The sequence below is a fragment of the Oncorhynchus keta genome, chromosome 5 (assembly GCF_023373465.1).
Source record: "Oncorhynchus keta strain PuntledgeMale-10-30-2019 chromosome 5, Oket_V2, whole genome shotgun sequence".
Taxonomy (NCBI): Eukaryota; Metazoa; Chordata; class Actinopteri; order Salmoniformes; family Salmonidae; genus Oncorhynchus; species Oncorhynchus keta.
Genome location: NC_068425.1, coordinates 37,129,375 through 37,146,687, shown reverse-complemented (window position 1 = coordinate 37,146,687; position 17,313 = coordinate 37,129,375). Strand labels below are relative to the sequence as shown.

The following is a 17,313-nucleotide window of genomic DNA, read 5'->3' as shown; positions in this document are numbered from 1 at the left end:
GGGATTTTCCCTGACTAATCAGGAATTCTTGGTTTTGAGGGAATAAGGCTGTCACGTAACAAAATGTGGAAAAAGTGTAGAGGTCTGAATACTTCTCGAATGCGGTGTACTTTATATACGAGGCTTTATATACTAGGCCTTATAACCATGTATGATAATGTATGACTGTGGGTATTAAAACGTTTCATAGCAGCGCCAAAGTTGGGTTTGTTCCAGCTAGCCATATTTTGATTTTAGGCAGTGACTTTTGCTCCACGGGGATTGAGATAGAAGTTGCACTCCCATACCCCGGATGTGATTATTGTGTTTGTGTCGGCAGAGAAGGAGATGCCTCTGCCCGTACAGGTCTTTAACTTTCAGGTAAACTTGTGTTTTCAAAACTTGTTTTCAACAGTTTATATAACCGGGAACACGTTTGAATGACTATATTTTTTGTTTAGATTGAGTTGATCTATTTGGTCCTCTAACAAAGTGTTTTCAACTAGAGTTAGCTAACCTTGCTAGCTAATGTTAGCTAAGAAGCTATGATGGGGTCTCAACATCAAGTTAGTCCTTATTAGCTAATAAATGTAGCGTTAGGGCGGATTGAACTTGGTTTATTATAGATTATAAATCTTCAATTTGTTTGATAGATATAGCTAACGAGTCGGCGGATTTCAAAAAAAAAAACAAGTGTAGCTAAATTAGTTATAGAAAATGTAAACAGACAGTTTGATGGCTCGTGTTGAGTCGTTACTGTAATTTGCTCACTTAAAAAGAAACCTGACTGCAGTTAGTAATTCCTTACTAGCATAGCTACATCTGTGTCAAACGTTAGCGTAGCCACCTAAAATGCAAGCCATTTAGCTAGCTAAATAAAAATGTAGTTAGCTAGAGAGGATTGCCATGGAAACACTTTTTAAATTGTCTGTTATAATCAACTAGATAAACAACATCCACCGGACTGGCAGAAGTTACTGTCACCCTGAAACCTTTCACCAACCCTTGCAGTTCAGTTTAGGCGCTGTTCATTTAGAGACAACGCATTAATTGACATCCCTTTTGTGCAAGAAGCAGGACATGTTTCTTCAATGTCTCAGACCTGGCTTCTTCCACCAATTCACATGTGTGACCCACCTTGTTTGTACAGCAACAAATATACACTACATCACCAAAAGTATGTGGACACCTCTTCAAATTAGTGGATTCTGCTATTTCAGCCACACCCGTTGCTGACAGGTGTATAAAATCGAGCACACAGCCATGCAATCTCTATTAAATAATATCCATGCAATCTACATAGACAAACATTGGCAGTAGAATGGCCCGTACTGAAGAGCTCAGCGTGGCACCGTCATAAGATGCCACTATTCCAACAAGTCAGTTTGTAAAATTTCTACCAAGCTGAGCTGCCCTGGACAAATGTAAGTGCTGATATTGTGAAGTGAAAATGTCTTAAGAGCAACAACGGCTCGGCCGCGAAGTTGTAGGCCTCACAAGATCAGAATGGGACCACTGAAGCACTACTAAGTTCCAAACTGCCTCTAGAAGCAACGTCAGCACAAGAACTGTTCGTCGGAAGCTTCATGGGCTCTCGAGTGGTGCAGCGGTCTAAGGCACTGCATCTTGGTGCTAGAGGTGTCACTACAGACCCTGGTTTGTTTCCAGGCTGTATCACAACCGACCAAGTCCCATAGGGCGGTGCACAATTGGCCGTCGTTCGGGTTTGGCCGGGGTAGGCTGTCATTGTAAATAAGAATTTGTTCGTAACTGACTTGCATGGTTAAAAAAAAAAAATCTATGGGTTTCCATGGTGATGCTTGGCATTGTGATCTTTGTGTGCGACTGCTCGGCCATGGAAACCCATTCAATGTTTTTGTTGAGTGGTGTGAAGCTCACTGCCATTGGAATCTGGAGCAGTGGAAATGTGTTCTCTGGAGTGATGAATCACGCTTCACCTTCTGGCAGTCCAACTGGGTTTGGTGGATGCAAGGAGAATGTTACCTGTCCCAAAGCATAGTGCCAACTGTAAAGTTTGGTGGATGCAAGGAGAATGTTACCTGTCCCAAAGCATAGTGCCAACTGTAAAGTTTGGTGGATGCAATGAGAATGTTCCCTGTCCCAAAGCATAGTGCCAACTGTAAAGTTTGGTGGAGAAAGAATAATGGTCTGGGGCTGTTTTTCATGGTTCAGGCCCCTTAGTTACAGTGAAGGGAAATGTTTACGCAACAGCACAGATTGTTTTTTTGTGGCAACAGTTTGGGGAAGGCCCTTTCCTGTTTCAGCATGACAATTTCCCCGTGCACCAAGCGAGGTCCATACAGAAATGGTTTGTCGATCGGTGTGGAAGAACTTGACTAGCCTACACAGAGCCCTGACCTCAAGCCCATCAAATTACTTTGGGATGAATTTGAACGCCCACTGCGAGCCAGGCCTAATCTCCCAACATAATCGCCCAACCTCACTAATGTTCTTGTGGCTGAATGGAAGCAAGTCCCTGCAGCAATGTTCCAACATCTAGTGGAAAGCCTTCCCAGAAGAGTAGAGGCTGTTATAGCAACAAAAGGGGGACCAACTCCATATTAATACCCATGATTTTGGAATAAGATGTTTGACGAGGGGTTGTCCACATACTTTTGGTCATGTAGTTAATTTATTTTATTTTATTTTTATTTCACCAGGTAGGCTAGTTGAGAACAAGTTCTCATTTACAACTGCAACCTGGCCAAGATAAAGCATAGCAGGGTGAACAGACAACAACACAGTTACACATGGAGTAAACAATAAACAAGTCAATAACACAGTATAATTTTTTTAAAGAGTCTATATACACTGTGTGCAAAAGGCATGAGGAGGTAGGTGATTACTAACAATACACAACCTCAAATAACATCCAGCTAATGTGGTGAGAGTTCTGGCCAACTGACATGACTTATCATGCGAAGTGCTTTAAGTCACCCCTTCCTTCCTTCCCTGCATCTCCCCCTCTCCCGCCTCCATCTCCCCCCTCTCCCTTCACCCCCCACCCCCTTCCTTCCCTGCATCTCCCCCTCTCCCGCCTCCATCTCCCCCCTCTCCCTTCACCCCCACCCCCTTCCTTCCCTGCATCTCACCCTCTCCCGCCTCCCCTCCATCTCCCCCCTCCCATCTCCCCCTTCCTTCCCTGCATCCCCCCTCCCGCCTCCCCTCCATCTCCCCCCTCTCCCTCCCCCCCTCCCCCTTCCTTCTCTGCATCTCCCCCTCTCCCGCCTCCCCTCCATCTCCCCCTCTCCCTCCACCCCTCCCCCCTTCCTTCCCTGCATCTCCCCCTCTCCTGCCTCCCCTCCCTCTCCCCCCTCCATCTCCCGCCTCACCTCCCTCCTCCAGGACAGCTCAGTGTCAGAGCTGGAGGTTTCTGCAGGGGCAGAACAAGCTCAGGCTCAGGACAGCGAAAGAGACAGGGCCATGGCCAGAGACAGGGACAAGAGTAAGGCTAGCTTGGCCCAGACCTCAGCCTCAGAGCTTCCCTGTACCTCCCATAGCAGCAGCAGACCCAATCAGCTGTCACCGTTCACTGCAGGGGACTACGTCCTCAGCTCCAGCCTCTCAGCATGCTCTCTGCTCCCAGAGGTAGGACCAGCAGAGCAGACAGAGCGAAGCTCTGATATATGGAGTTGTTTTAAGGTCTCCCACGCTCACTCTCATCTCCGTCTCATCTTCTCTCTCCCATCCCTCTGTCTCCCCATCTCTCCCGCTCTCTCTCTCCATCTCCCCTTCTTTCTCCCCCGCTCGCTCCCTCCCTCTCCATCTCACCTTCTCTCTCCCCCTCCCTTCCATCCCTCTCTCTACCCATCTCTCTCCATCTCCCCCGCTCTCTCTCTCCATCTCCCCCACGCTCTCTCTCTCCATCTCCCACGCTCTCTCTCTCCATCTCATCTTCTCTCTCCTCTCTCTCCCATCCCTCTCTCTCCTCCAGGGGGCTGTTGAGCCAATGCAGATCGATGCTGACCCCCAGGAAGACCAGCAGAATGCTCCAGACACCAACTATGTGGTGGAAAACCCCACACTGGTATGTTACTATAGCACTAAGCTAGCACTGGTACATTACTATAGCACTAAGCTAGCACTGGTACGTTACTATATCACTAAGCTAGCACTGGTACGTTACTATAGCACTAAGTTAGCACTGGTACGTTACTATAGCACTAAGCTAGCACTGGTATGTTACTATAGCACTAAGCTAGCACTGGTACGTTACTATAGCACTAAGTTAGCACTGGTACGTTACTATATCACTAAGCTAGCACTGGTACGTTACTATAGCACTAAGCTAGCACTGGTACGTTACTATAGCACTAAGTTAGCACTGGTATGTTACTATAGCACTAAGCTAGCACTGGTATGTTACTATAGCACTAAGCTAGCACTGGTACGTTACTATATCACTAAGCTAGCACTGGTACGTTACTATAGCACAAAGCTAGCACTGGTACGTTACTATAGCACTAAGCTAGCACTGGTACGTTACTATAGCACTAAGCTAGCACTGGTACGTTACTATAGCACTAAGCTAGCACTGGTACGTTACTATAGCACTAAGCTAGCACTGGTATGTTACTATAGCACTAAGCTAGCACTGGTACGTTACTATAGCACTAAGCTAGCACTGGTACGTTACTATAGCACTGGCTAGCCCAGGCACTGGGGCGTTACTATAGCACTAAGCTAGCCCTAGCACGGGTACATTACTATAGCACTAAGCTAGCCCAAGCACTGGTATGTTACTATAGCACTAAGCTAGCCCTAGCACTGGTACCTTACTATAGCACTAAGCTAGCCCTAGCACTGGTACATTACTATAGCACTAAGCTAGCACTGGTACCTTACTATAGCACTAAGCTAGCACTGGTACATTACTATAGCACTAAGCTAGCACTGGTACCTTACTATAGCACTAAGCTAACCCTAGCACTGGTACATTACTATAGCACTAAGCTAGCACTGGTACCTTACTATAGCACTAAGCTAGCCCTAGCACTGGTACATTACTATAGCACTAAGCTAGCACTGGTACATTACTATAGCACTAAGCTAGCACTGGTACCTTACTATAGCACTAAGCTAGCACTGGTACGTTACTATAGCACTAAGCTAGCCCTAGCACGTTACTATAGCACTAAGCTAGCCCTAGCACGTTACTATAGCACTAAGCTAGCCCTAGCACGTTACTATAGCACTAAGCTAGCCCTAGCACTGGTACCTTACTATAGCACTAAGCTAGCACTAGCACGTTACTATAGCACTAAGCTAGCACTGGTACCTTACTATAGCACTAAGCTAGCACTGGTACCTTACTATAGCACTAAGCTAGCACTGGTACCTTACTATAGCACTAAGCTAGCACTGGTACCTTACTATAGCACTAAGCTAGCCCTAGCACTGGTACCTTACTATAGCACTAAGCTAGCCCTAGCACGTTACTATAGCACTAAGCTAGCCCTAGCACTGGTACCTTACTATAGCACTAAGCTAGCCCTAGCACGTTACTATAGCACTAAGCTAGCCCTAGCACTGGTACCTTACTATAGCACTAAGCTAGCACCGGTACCTTACTATAGCACTAAGCTAGCCCTAGCATGTTACTATAGCACTAAGCTAGCCCTAGCACTGGTACCTTACTATAGCACTAAGCTAGCCCTAGCACGTTACTATAGCACTAAGCTAGCCCTAGCACGTTACTATAGCACTAAGCTAGCCCTAGCACTGGTACCTTACTATAGCACTAAGCTAGCCCTAGCACGTTACTATAGCACTAAGCTAGCCCTAGCACGTTACTATAGCACTAAGCTAGCCCTAGCACTGGTACCTTACTATAGCACTAAGCTAGCCCTAGCACGTTACTATAGCACTAAGCTAGCCCTAGCACGTTACTATAGCACTAAGCTAGCCCTAGCACTGGTACCTTACTATAGCACTAAGCTAGCCCTAGCACGTTACTATAGCACTAAGCTAGCCCTAGCACGTTACTATAGCACTAAGCTAGCCCTAGCACTGGTACCTTACTATAGCACTAAGCTAGCCCTAGCACGTTACTATAGCACTAAGCTAGCCCTAGCACGTTACTATAGCACTAAGCTAGCCCTAGCACTGGCACGTTACTATAGCACTAAGCTAGCCCTAGCACGTTACTATAGCACTAAGCTAGCCCTAGCACTGGTACCTTACTATAGCACTAAGCTAGCCCTAGCACGTTACTATAGCACTAAGCTAGCCCTAGCACGTTACTATAGCACTAAGCTAGCCCTAGCACTGGTACCTTACTATAGCACTAAGCTAGTACTGGTACCTTACTATAGCACTAAGCTAGCCCTAGCACTGGTACCTTACTATAGCACTAAGCTAGCCCTAGCACGTTACTATAGCACTAAGCTAGCCCTGGTACATTACTATAGCACTAAGCTAGCCCTAGCACTGGTACCTTACTATAGCACTAAGCTAGTACTGGTACCTTACTATAGCACTAAGCTAGCCCTAGCACTGGTACCTTACTATAGCACTAAGCTAGCCCTAGTACTGGTACCTTACTATAGCACTAAGCTAGTACTGGTACCTTACTATAGCACTAAGCTAGCACTGGGAAGTTACTGACCGTATCTTCCTTAGCTTTGTAGTTCTTCTATATTCTATGCTGAACACAGAACTAAATGAAGTCAGTTTGTCACATGGTGGTCAACTCCTATCATGTGTTATCTTTTCACTGTCTTGTCTCTTTCTCTCTCTCTCTCTCTGTCTCTCTCTCAATCTCTCTGTCTCTCTCTCAATCTCCCTGTCTCGCTGTCTCTCGCTCTCTGTCTCTCTCTCAATCTCCCTGTCTCACTGCCTCTCTCTGTCTCTCTCTCAATCTCCCTGTCTCACTGCCTCTCTCTGTCTCTCTCTCAATCTCCCTGTCTCACTGCCTCTCGCTGTCTCTCTCTCAATTTATCTTTTGTCTCTGTCTCTCTCTCAATCTCCCTGTCTCACTGCCTCTCTCTGTCTCTCTCTCAATCTCCCTGTCTCACTGCCTCTCGCTGTCTCTCTCTCAATCTCCCTGTCTCACTGCCTCTCGCTGTCTCTCTCTCAATCTCACTGCCTCTCGCTGTCTCTCTCTCAATCTCCCTGTCTCACTGCCTCTCGCTGTCTCTCGCTCTCTGTCAATCTCCCTGTCTCACTGCCTCTCGCTGTCTCTCTCTCAATCTCCCTGTCTCACTGCCTCTCTCTGTCTCTCTCTCAATCTCCCTGTCTCACTGCCTCTCGCTGTCTCTCTCTCAATTTATCTCTCTCAATCTCCCTGTCTCACTGCCTCTCTCTGTCTCTCTCTCAATCTCCCTGTCTCACTGCCTCTCGCTGTCTCTCTCTCGATTTCTCTTTTGTCTCTGTCTTTCATCTCTCCTGGTCTCCCTCTCTAGGACCTGGAGCAGTTTGCGTCCAGCTACAGCGGTCTGATGCGTATTGAGAGACTGCAGTTCATAGCACAACATTGTCCCCAGCTCCGTGCCGAGGCCCTGAAGATGGCCCTGTCCTTCGTCCAGAGGACCTTCAACGTAGACGTGTACGAGGAGATCCACCGCAGACTCACCGACGCCAAGCGGTGAGGAGAAAGAGTGTGTGTGAAGTGGAGCCTATATAAGGTACAAAAGTGTGTGTGTGTGTGAGAGAGATCCCGCATGTGTGCATACGACCCTAACATCTCTGTCTATTCCCAGACAGGCGCAGGGTGTCCCTGACGCGGTGCCTGATGGGCCGGCGGAGGCCCCTCTCCTGGACACAGCCTGGGCAGAGAGCACCAGGAAAAAGGCCCTTCTCAAACTGGAGAAGCTGGACACTGACCTCAAGAACTACAAGGGAAACTCTATCAAAGAGAGCATCAGGTAACTAGCTACAGGGGGGAAACTCAAGTAGACATTGTTTTCACTGTGTTACATGTGTGTCACAAGCAGTGGAGATGGAACTCGACTGTGTCACAAGCAGTGGAGATGGAACTCGACTGTGTCACAAGCAGTGGAGATGGAACTCGACTGGGTCACAAGCAGTGGAGATGGAACTCGACTGTGTCACAAGCAGTGGAGATGGAACTCGACTGGGTCACAAGCAGTGGAGATGGAACTCGACTGGGTCACAAGCAGTGGAGATGGAACTCGACTGGGTCACAAGCAGTGGAGATGGAACTCGACTGGGTCACAAGCAGTGGAGATGGAACTCGACTGGGTCACAAGCAGTGGAGATGGAACTCGACTGTGTCACAAGCAGTGGAGATGGAACTCGACTGTGTCACAAGCAGTGGAGATGGAACTCGACTGTGTCACAAGCAGTGGAGATGGTACTCGACTGGGTCACAAGCAGTGGAGATGGAACTCGACTGGGTCACAAGCAGTGGAGATGGAACTCGACTGTGTCACAAGCAGTGGAGATGGAACTCGACTGTGTCACAAGCAGTGGAGATGGTACTCGACTGTGTCACAAGCAGTGGAGATGGTACTCGACTGGTCACAAGCAGTGGAGATGGAACTTTTTGACTGGGTCACAAGCAGTGGAGATGGAACTTTCGACTGGGTCACAAGCAGTGGAGATGGAACTCGACTGTGTCACAAGCAGTGGAGATGGTAAAATAAAATGACTGTGTCACAAGCAGTGGAGATGGAAGTTCGACTGGGTCACAAGCAGTGGAGATGGAACTCGACTGGGTCACAAGCAGTGGAGATGGAACTCGACTGTGTCACAAGCAGTGGAGATGGAACTCGACTGTGTCACAAGCAGTGGAGATGGAACTCGACATCTGTGTCACAAGCAGTGGAGATTACACACCCTCGACTGTGTCACTCCCAGTGGAGATTCTTCCTTCCGGGGTCACTGTCAGTGACTGGAACTCACTGGGTCACAAGCAGTGGAGATGGAACTCACTGGGTCACAAGCAGTGGAGACCACCAGCGACTCAGACTGTGTCACAAGCAGTGGAGATGGAACAGACTGTGTCACAAGCAGTGGAGATGGAACTCGACTGTGTCACAAGCAGTGGAGATGGAACTCTACTGTGTCACAAGCAGTGGAGATGGAACTCGACTGTGTCACAAGCAGTCTTCCTCCTTCGACTTGTCACCTCAGTGGAGATCCATCCTCGACATCTATCACAAGCAGTGGAGATGGAACTCGACTGGGTCACAAGCAGTGGAGATTCCCTCGACTGGGTCACAATCAGTGGAGATGGAACTCGACTATTTTGTCACAAGCAGTGGAGATGGAACTCGACTGTGTCACCTCCAGTGGAGATGGAACTCGACTGTATCACAAGCAGTGGAGATCCTGGGGACCCTGTCACAAGCAGTGGAGATGGAACTCGCCCTGTGTCACAAGCAGTGGAGATGGAACTGCCGACTGTGTCACAAGCAGTGGAGATGGAACTCGACTCTGTCTGTTCAGGTGGAGATGGAATGATGACTGGGTCACAAGCAGTGGAGATGGAACTCGACTGAATGTCACAAGCAGTGGAGATGGAACTCGACTGGGTCACAAGCAGTGGAGATGGAACTCGACTGTGTCACAAGCAGTGGAGATGGAACTCGACTGTGTCACAAGCAGTGGAGATGGAACTCGACTGGGTCACAAGCAGTGGAGATGGAACTCGACTGGGTCACAAGCAGTGGAGATTGAACTCGGACATCATGCATGTCTAGAACCTATGGGCATCAGCTGGGTTTACACACCCAGTGATTTCAGCTCCATGAGAGGGAGCGTCGTCTTTCCTTCCGGTTCTCTGCTGTCACTGACTGGAACCAACTGCAAAAATCTCTGAAGCTGGAGACTCACATCTCCCTCACTAGCTTTAACCACCAGCTGTCAGCGCAGCTCACAGATCACTCCACCTGTACATAGCCCATCTGTAAACAGCCCATCTCCTTACCTCATCCCCATACTGTATTTATTTATTTATCTTGCTCCTTTTGCACCACAGTATCTCTACTTTCACATCCATCTTCTGCACATCTATCACTCCAGTGTTTAATTACTATATTGTAATTACTTCGCCACCATGGCCTATTTATTGCCTTAACTCCCTTATCTTACCTCATTTACACTCACTGTATATATACTTTTTGTTTTATTTTGTTCTACTGTATTATCACTCCTCCCCTGAATGTCTCCCTTCCTCCCCTCTCCCTTCCATGTCTCCCTTCCTCCCCCTCTCCCTCTGAATCTTCCTCCCCCTCTCCCTCTCTCTTCCTCCCCCTCTCCCTCTCTCTTGGTCAAGTCTATAAACCTGGCCTCCTCCCCTCCTCCCTTGGAAATCCTCCTCAAACCTTTTCTCCTCCTCCCTTCCCGCTCTGTCTGTTCAGGCGGGGTCATGATGACCTTGGGGACCACTATTTAGATTGTGGAGATCTCAGCAACGCCCTGAAGTGTTACAGCCGAGCCCGAGACTACTGCACTAGTGCCAAGCATGTCATCAACATGTGTCTGAACGTCATCAAGGTACTATGACAACATCAACACGGTGCCTCCGAAAGGAATGTTTATGAATGTCATCAAGGTACTATGACATCATCATGTTTCTGAATGTCATCAAGGTACTATGACATCATCAACATGTGTCTGAATGTCATCAAGGTACTATGACATCATCAACATGTCTGAATGTCATCAAGGTACTATGACATCATCAACACGGTGCCTGAATGTCATCAAGGTACTATGACATCATCAACACGGTGCCTCAGAAATGAATGTTCATGAATGTTCATGTCAACTTTTATCGTCAAGTTGTGTCTTCACTTGGTCAAGTCTATAAACGTGGCTTGTCTTGACCTAACATCCTTGGAAATGTTTCTCAAACCTTTTCTCTCCTCTGTCTCTCTCCTGTCTGTCTCTCTCTCGGTGTGTATTTCTCTCTCGCTAGGTTAGCGTTTACCTCCAGAACTGGTCCCATGTACTTAGCTACGTCAGCAAGGCAGAATCCACTCCAGAGATAGCTGAGGTTAGTACTGAATGACATGAAAAAATGACCTTTCCGTCTTACCTTCCTAGTGAGAGAAACATGGAAAATCAAGCAGTATGAGAATTTGTTCAATAGATGTTCTCCTTTTTAAATGGTTGTACTGTGTGTGTGGACCACTGAAGTCTAATAGCTAAGACATTATACTGTTAGAGACAGTCAGAACCAAGTCACCAAACTAAAAGACTGTTGGGAGGACCACTGAAGTCTACAGCTAAGACATTATACTGTTAGGAGAAAGTCACTGACTTCTCCAGCTAAGACATTGTACTGTTAGCAACGAGGACCACTGAAGTCTACAGCTAAGACATCTGTACTGTCAGGAGGACCACTAAAAGTCTGCAGCTAAGACATTGTACTGTTAGGAGGACCACTGAAGTCTGCAGCTAAGACATTATACTGTTAGGAGGACCACTGAAGTCTGCAGCTAAGACATTATACTGTTAGGAGGACCACTGAAGTCTGCAGCTAAGACATTGTACTGTTAGGAGGACCACTGAAGTCTACAGCTAAGACATTATACTGTTAGGAGGACCACTGAAGTCTACAGCTAAGACATTATACTGTTAGGAGGACCACTGAAGTCTACAGCTAAGACATTATACTGTTTGGAGGACCACTGAAGTCTACAGCTAAGACATTATACTGTTAGGAGGACCACTGAAGTCTGCAGCTAAGACATTATACTGTTAGGAGGACCACTGAAGTCTGCAGCTAAGACATTATACTGTTAGGAGGACCACTGAAGTCTACAGCTAAGACATTATACTGTTAGGAGGACCACTGAAGTCTACAGCTAAGACATTATACTGTTAGGAGGACCACTGAAGTCTACAGCTAAGACATTGTACTGTTAGGAGGACCACTGAAGTCTACAGCTAAGACATTATACTGTTAGGAGGACCACTGAAGTCTACAGCTAAGACATTATACTGTTAGGAGGACCACTGAAGTCTACAGCTAAGACATTATACTATAATAAAACCTATTTTTAAATTGTGAGTTGCGCTTTCAAATGTTTCTCTTGACCCCACCCCCTCCAGGTTTGGCAGAGCTGGCCTCTAGAAAGTACAAACCAGCCGCCAAGTGCTTCCTCCAGGCTTCATTTGACCACTGCGACTTCCCAGAGGTCAGATATCAATATATCCCCCTATCTCTGACCCCTACTCACTTGACCCCGTCCCCAACTCACCCGCCCCCGCCCCCAACCCACCTGACCCCGCCCCCCCAACTCCACCATATCTGGTCTGAGCCATGATGTTGCTGTGTACATGGAGTGTTTTAGGATTGAGGAGTTGTAACCTGTTGTGGACCCCCTCCCCAGCTCCTGTCCCCCAGTAATGTAGCGGTGTATGGAGGGATGTGTGCCCTGGCCACTTTCGACAGACAGGAACTACAGAAGAACATCATCTCAAGCAGGTAGGCTCCCTACGCAGTGTGCACCACACTTAGTCGTCCCCTCCTAAGAAGTACACTTCAGGTACATGCTAACTGTTGTTATTTGAAGAGCTTCATTGTTCTCTCCAAGTGGAAGGCCTTGATGAGAACTTATTGAGAGGAGCAGCTTGTTGGGTGATGACAGATTTCAGTACATATTGAAACGTCAGCCTCTTTCTCTTTTCTTTCTTTCTCTCTCCCTCCCCTCCCTCCCTCCCTCCCTCCCTCTAGCTCCTTTAAGTTGTTTTTAGAGTTGGAGCCCCAGGTGCGTGACATAATCTTCAAGTTTTACGAGTCAAAGTACGCATCCTGTCTGAAACTACTGGATGAGATGAAGGTAAGGAAGACAACAGTTTAATGTGGACAGTTACAGGCTGACTAGATGATAATGGAGAAGACAGAGCTGGCTGTTACAGGCTGACTAGATGATAATGGAGACAACAGAGCTGGCTGTTACAGGCTGACTAGATGATAATGGAGAAGACAGAGCTGGCTGTTACAGGCTGACTAGATGATAATGGAGAAGACAGAGCTGGCTGTTACAGGCTGACTAGATGATAATGGAGACAACAGTTTAATGTGGACAGTTACAGGCTGACTAGATGATAATGGAGACAACAGTTTAATGTGGACAGTTACAGGCTGACTAGATGATAATGGAGACAACAGTTTAATGTGGACAGTTACAGGCTGACTAGATGATAATGGAGAAGACAGAGCTGGCTGTTACAGGCTGACTAGATGATAATGGAGAGAAGACAGTTTAATGTGGACAGTTACAGGCTGACTAGATGATAATGGAGACAACAGCTGTTACAGGCTGACTAGATGATAATGGAGAAGACAGAGCTGGCTGTTACAGGCTGACTAGATGATAATGGAGAAGACAGAGCTGGCTGTTACAGGCTGACTAGATGATAAATGGAGAACAACTGGCTTTTACAGGCTGACTAGATGATAATGTTGATTGAATGTGGACAGTTACAGGCTTGGATGATAATGTTTTCTTACAGGCTGACTAGATGATAATGGAGAAGACACCTGTTAGGCTGACTAGATGATAATGGAGACAACAGAGTCAGTTACAGGCTGACTAGATTCTTATTTACATTACAGGCTGACTAGATGATAATGGAGACAACAGTTTAATGTGGGTTACAGGCTGACTAGATGATAATGGAGACAACAGTTTTAACTGTTACAGGCTGACTAGATTTAATGGAGAACAACAGAGCTGGCTGTTACAGGCTGAGCTAGGATAATGGAGAAGACAGAGCTGGCTTCCTACAGGCTAACCACTAGATGATAATGGAGACAACAGTTTAATGTGGACAGTTACAGGCTACCTGATAATGGAGACCACTAAGGCTACACCTGATAATGGAGACCACAGAGCTGGCTGTTACACTAGGCTACCTGATAATGGAGACTGACAGTTTAAGGCTACAGAGCTGCTGTTCTACTAGATGATAATGGCTAACAGTTTAACCAGTTACAGGCTGACTAGATGATAATGGAGACAACACAGTTACAGGCTGACTAGATGATAATGGAGAAGACAGAGCTGGCTGTTACAGGCTGACTAGATGATAATGGAGAAGACAGAGCTGGCTGTTACAGGCTGACTAGATGATAATGGAGAAGACAGAGCTGGCTGTTACAGGCTGACTAGATGATAATGGAGAAGACAGAGCTGGCTGTTACAGGCTGACTAGATGATAATGGAGAAGACAGAGCTGGCTGTTACAGGCTGACTAGATGATAATGGAGAAGACAGAGCTGGCTGTTACAGGCTGACTAGATAATGGAGAAGACAGAGCTGGCTGTTACAGGCTGACTAGATGATAACCAGACAGGCTACCTGTTACCTCTAACCATAGGCTACCTGCTCTAACCACTAGGCTACCTGCTCTAACCACTAGGCTACCTGGCTGTTAACCACTAGGCTACCTGCTCTAACCACTCGGCTACCTGCTCTAACCACTCGGCTACCTGCTCTAACCACTTGGCTACCTGCTCTAACCACTCGGCTACCTGCCTCTAACCACTAGGCTACCTGCCTCTAACCACTAGGCTACCTGCTCTAACCACTAGGCTACCTGCCCCTCTAACCACAGGCTACGGCTACCACTCTAACCACTAGGCTACCTGCTCTAACCACTCGGCTACCTGCTCTAACCACTAGGCTACCTGCTCTAACCACTAGGCTACCTGCTCTAACCACTAGGCTACCTGCTCTAACCACTAGGCTACCTGCTCTAACCACTAGGCTACCTGCTCTAACCACTAGGCTACCTGCTCTAACCACTAGGCTACCTGCCGCCCCTCTAACCACTAGACTACCTGCTCTAACCACTAGACTACCTGCTCTAACCACTAGGCTACCTGCCGCCCCTCTAACCACTAGACTACCTGCTCTAACCACTAGACTACCTGCTCTAACCACTAGGCTACCTGCCGCCCCTCTAACCACTAGGCTACCTGCTCTAACCACTAGGCTTCCTGCCGCTCCATGCACCTAACACCAATGCCCTTCCTCTCTCTCCTGCAGGATAACCTTCTATTGGATCTGTACCTGGCCCCCCACGTTAGAACACTGTACACACAGATCAGAAACAGAGCCCTTATACAGGTGAGACCGTCATGGCACCATGACAACACAACACAGTGTTTTACACCTGGATTCCTTTCCTTCATATCCCTACATCACCTGAGTCAGTACTTCAGCCCAAGTTGTTAACCTGAGTCAGTACTTCAGCCCAAGTTGTTAACCTGAGTCCTGAGTAGGTACTTCAGCCCAAGTTGTTAACCTGAGTCCTGAGGTAGTACTTCAGCCCAAGTTGTTAACCTGAGTCCTGAGTAGGTACTTCAGCCCAAGTTGTTAACCTGAGTCCTGAGGTAGTACTTCAGCCCAAGTTGTTAACCTGAGTCCTGTGTCAGTACTTCAGCCCAAGTTGTTAACCTGAGTCCTGAGTAGGTACTTCAGCCCAAGTTGTTAACCTGAGTCCTGAGTAGGTACTTCAGCCCAAGTTGTTAACCTGAGTCCTGAGTAGGTACTTCAGCCCAAGTTGTTAACCTGTGTCCTGAGTAGGTACTTCAGCCCAAGTTGTTAACCTGTGTCCTGAGTAGGTACTTCAGCCCAAGTTGTTAACCTGAGTCCTGAGTAGGTACTTCAGCCCAAGTTGTTAACCTGTGTCCTGAGTAGGTACTTCAGCCCAAGTTGTTAACCTGTGTCCTGAGTAGGTACTTCAGCCCAAGTTGTTAACCTGAGGTAGTACTTCAGCCCAAGTTGTTAACCTGAGTCCTGAGTAGGTACTTCAGCCCAAGTTGTTAACCTGAGTCCTGAGTAGGTACTTCAGCCCAAGTTGTTAACCTGTGTCCTGAGTAGGTAGTTCAGCCCAAGTTGTTAACCTGTGTCCTGAGTAGGTACTTCAGCCCAAGTTGTTAACCTGAGTCCTGAGTAGGTACTTCAGCCCAAGTTGTTAACCTGTGTCCTGAGTAGGTACTTCAGCCCAAGTTGTTAACCTGTGTCCTGAGTAGGTACTTCAGCCCAAGTTGTTAACCTGAGTCCTGAGGTAGTACTTCAGCCCAAGTTGTTAACCTGAGGTAGTACTTCAGCCCAAGTTGTTAACCTGAGGTAGTACTTCAGCCCAAGTTGTTAACCTGGTGTGTGTGTGTCAGTACTTCTGCCCAAGTTGTTAACCTGGTGTGTGTGTGTGTCAGTACTTCAGCCCAAGTTGTTAACCTGAGTCGGTACTTCAGCCCAAGTTGTTAACCTGAGTGTGTGTGTGTGGTACTTCAGCCCAAGTTGTTAACCTGTCAGTACTTCAGCCCACAGTTGTTAACCTGGTGTGTGTGTCAGTACTTCAGCCCAAGTTGTTAACCTGACTCTCACAGTGTCACACGCACACGCGTATAGTGTAACACACACACACACACACACACATAGACTCTCACAGCAAGGTACACACACACACACACACAGGTCACACACACACACACACACACACACAGACTCTCACAGCAAGGTAACACACACACACACACACAGACTCTCACAGCAAGGTGGTGTGTGTGTGTGTGTGTGTCAGTACTTCAGCCCGTATGTGTCTGCAGACATGACTAAGATGTCCCAGTCCTTCAACACCACAGTGTTATCTCTGGAGGATGAACTGACCCAGCTCATACTGGAGGGACTGATCAACGCACGTATAGACTCTCACAGCAAGGTAACACACACACACACACACACACAGACACGCACACACACACACACACAGACTCACAGCAGACTCTCACAGCAAGGTAACACACACACACGTATAGACTCTCACAGCAAGGTAACACACACACACACACACAGACTCTAGACTAGACTCTCACAGCAAGGTAACACACACACACACTCACACTCACAGCAAGGTAACACACACACACACGTATAGACTCACAGCAAGGTAACCACACACACCAGTCTAGACTCTCACAGCTCCCCAGTTCCCGTAGTGAGTAACCACAGCTGTATGTGTGATGTCAGATCCTGTATGCAGGGACGTGGACCAGAGGGGCCACACGTTTGAGAAGTCTGTCCACATGGGCACAGGAGTTCCAGACTCTCACGCCAAAGCCAAAGCCACGATCCTCAGAGCTGCTGTTACCACACACACGCAACCAGATACATGTCAAGGTGACCAGCTGTTACCACACGGCCCCAGTCTAGACCACAGCTGTTACCACACGGCCCCAGTCCCAGCTGTCTACCACAGACCACAGCTGTTAGACCACAGCTGTTACCACACGGCCCGGTCTAGACCACAGCTGTTACCACACGGCCCCTAGACCACAGCTAGACCACAGCTGTTACCACACGGCCCCAGTCTAGACCACAGCTGTTA

General features: G+C 47.6%; 1 protein-coding gene and 1 long non-coding RNA gene across 22 annotated transcripts; one reads left to right on the top strand and one right to left on the bottom strand.

Moving 5' to 3' along the window:
- The first annotated feature begins 213 nt into the window (after positions 1–213).
- On the top strand, positions 214–16,998 carry LOC127930369 (COP9 signalosome complex subunit 1-like). The gene is made up of 13 exons (XM_052520041.1): positions 214–360; positions 3,346–3,588; positions 3,935–4,027; positions 7,404–7,585; positions 7,701–7,865; positions 10,326–10,461; positions 10,886–10,963; positions 11,976–12,110; positions 12,306–12,400; positions 12,650–12,755; positions 14,970–15,050; positions 16,510–16,667; positions 16,956–16,998. Exons 1-13 carry the CDS (start codon positions 328–330, stop codon positions 16,996–16,998), a joined length of 1,548 nt encoding a protein of 515 aa, XP_052376001.1. The 5' UTR covers positions 214–327.
- Positions 15,170–16,194, bottom strand: LOC127930265 (uncharacterized). Of its 21 annotated transcripts, XR_008137586.1 has the most exons (7): positions 16,122–16,194; positions 16,020–16,081; positions 15,868–15,981; positions 15,685–15,791; positions 15,571–15,615; positions 15,343–15,494; positions 15,170–15,304 (listed from the first exon to the last, which is right to left on the bottom strand). It is a non-coding gene; the product is annotated as an uncharacterized LOC127930265 (long non-coding RNA). The 21 variants fall into 21 exon arrangements; XR_008137589.1 differs by lacking the exon at positions 15,685–15,791 and having other exon boundaries at positions 15,343–15,570; positions 15,609–15,684; positions 15,830–15,943; XR_008137599.1 differs by lacking the exons at positions 15,571–15,615; positions 15,685–15,791 and adding an exon at positions 15,647–15,684 and having other exon boundaries at positions 15,343–15,570; positions 15,830–15,943.
- Positions 16,999–17,313: the final 315 nt, after the last annotated feature.

Coding starts and splice junctions, on each gene's coding strand:
- LOC127930369 (XM_052520041.1), top strand. CDS start 328: ATGCCTCTGCCCGTACAGGTCTTTAACTTTCAG. Junction 10,964..11,975: donor CCACTCCAGAGATAGCTGAG/GTTAGTACTGAA, acceptor AACCTATTTTTA/AATTGTGAGTTGCGCTTTCA. Junction 12,401..12,649: donor AAGAACATCATCTCAAGCAG/GTAGGCTCCCTA, acceptor CCCTCCCTCTAG/CTCCTTTAAGTTGTTTTTAG.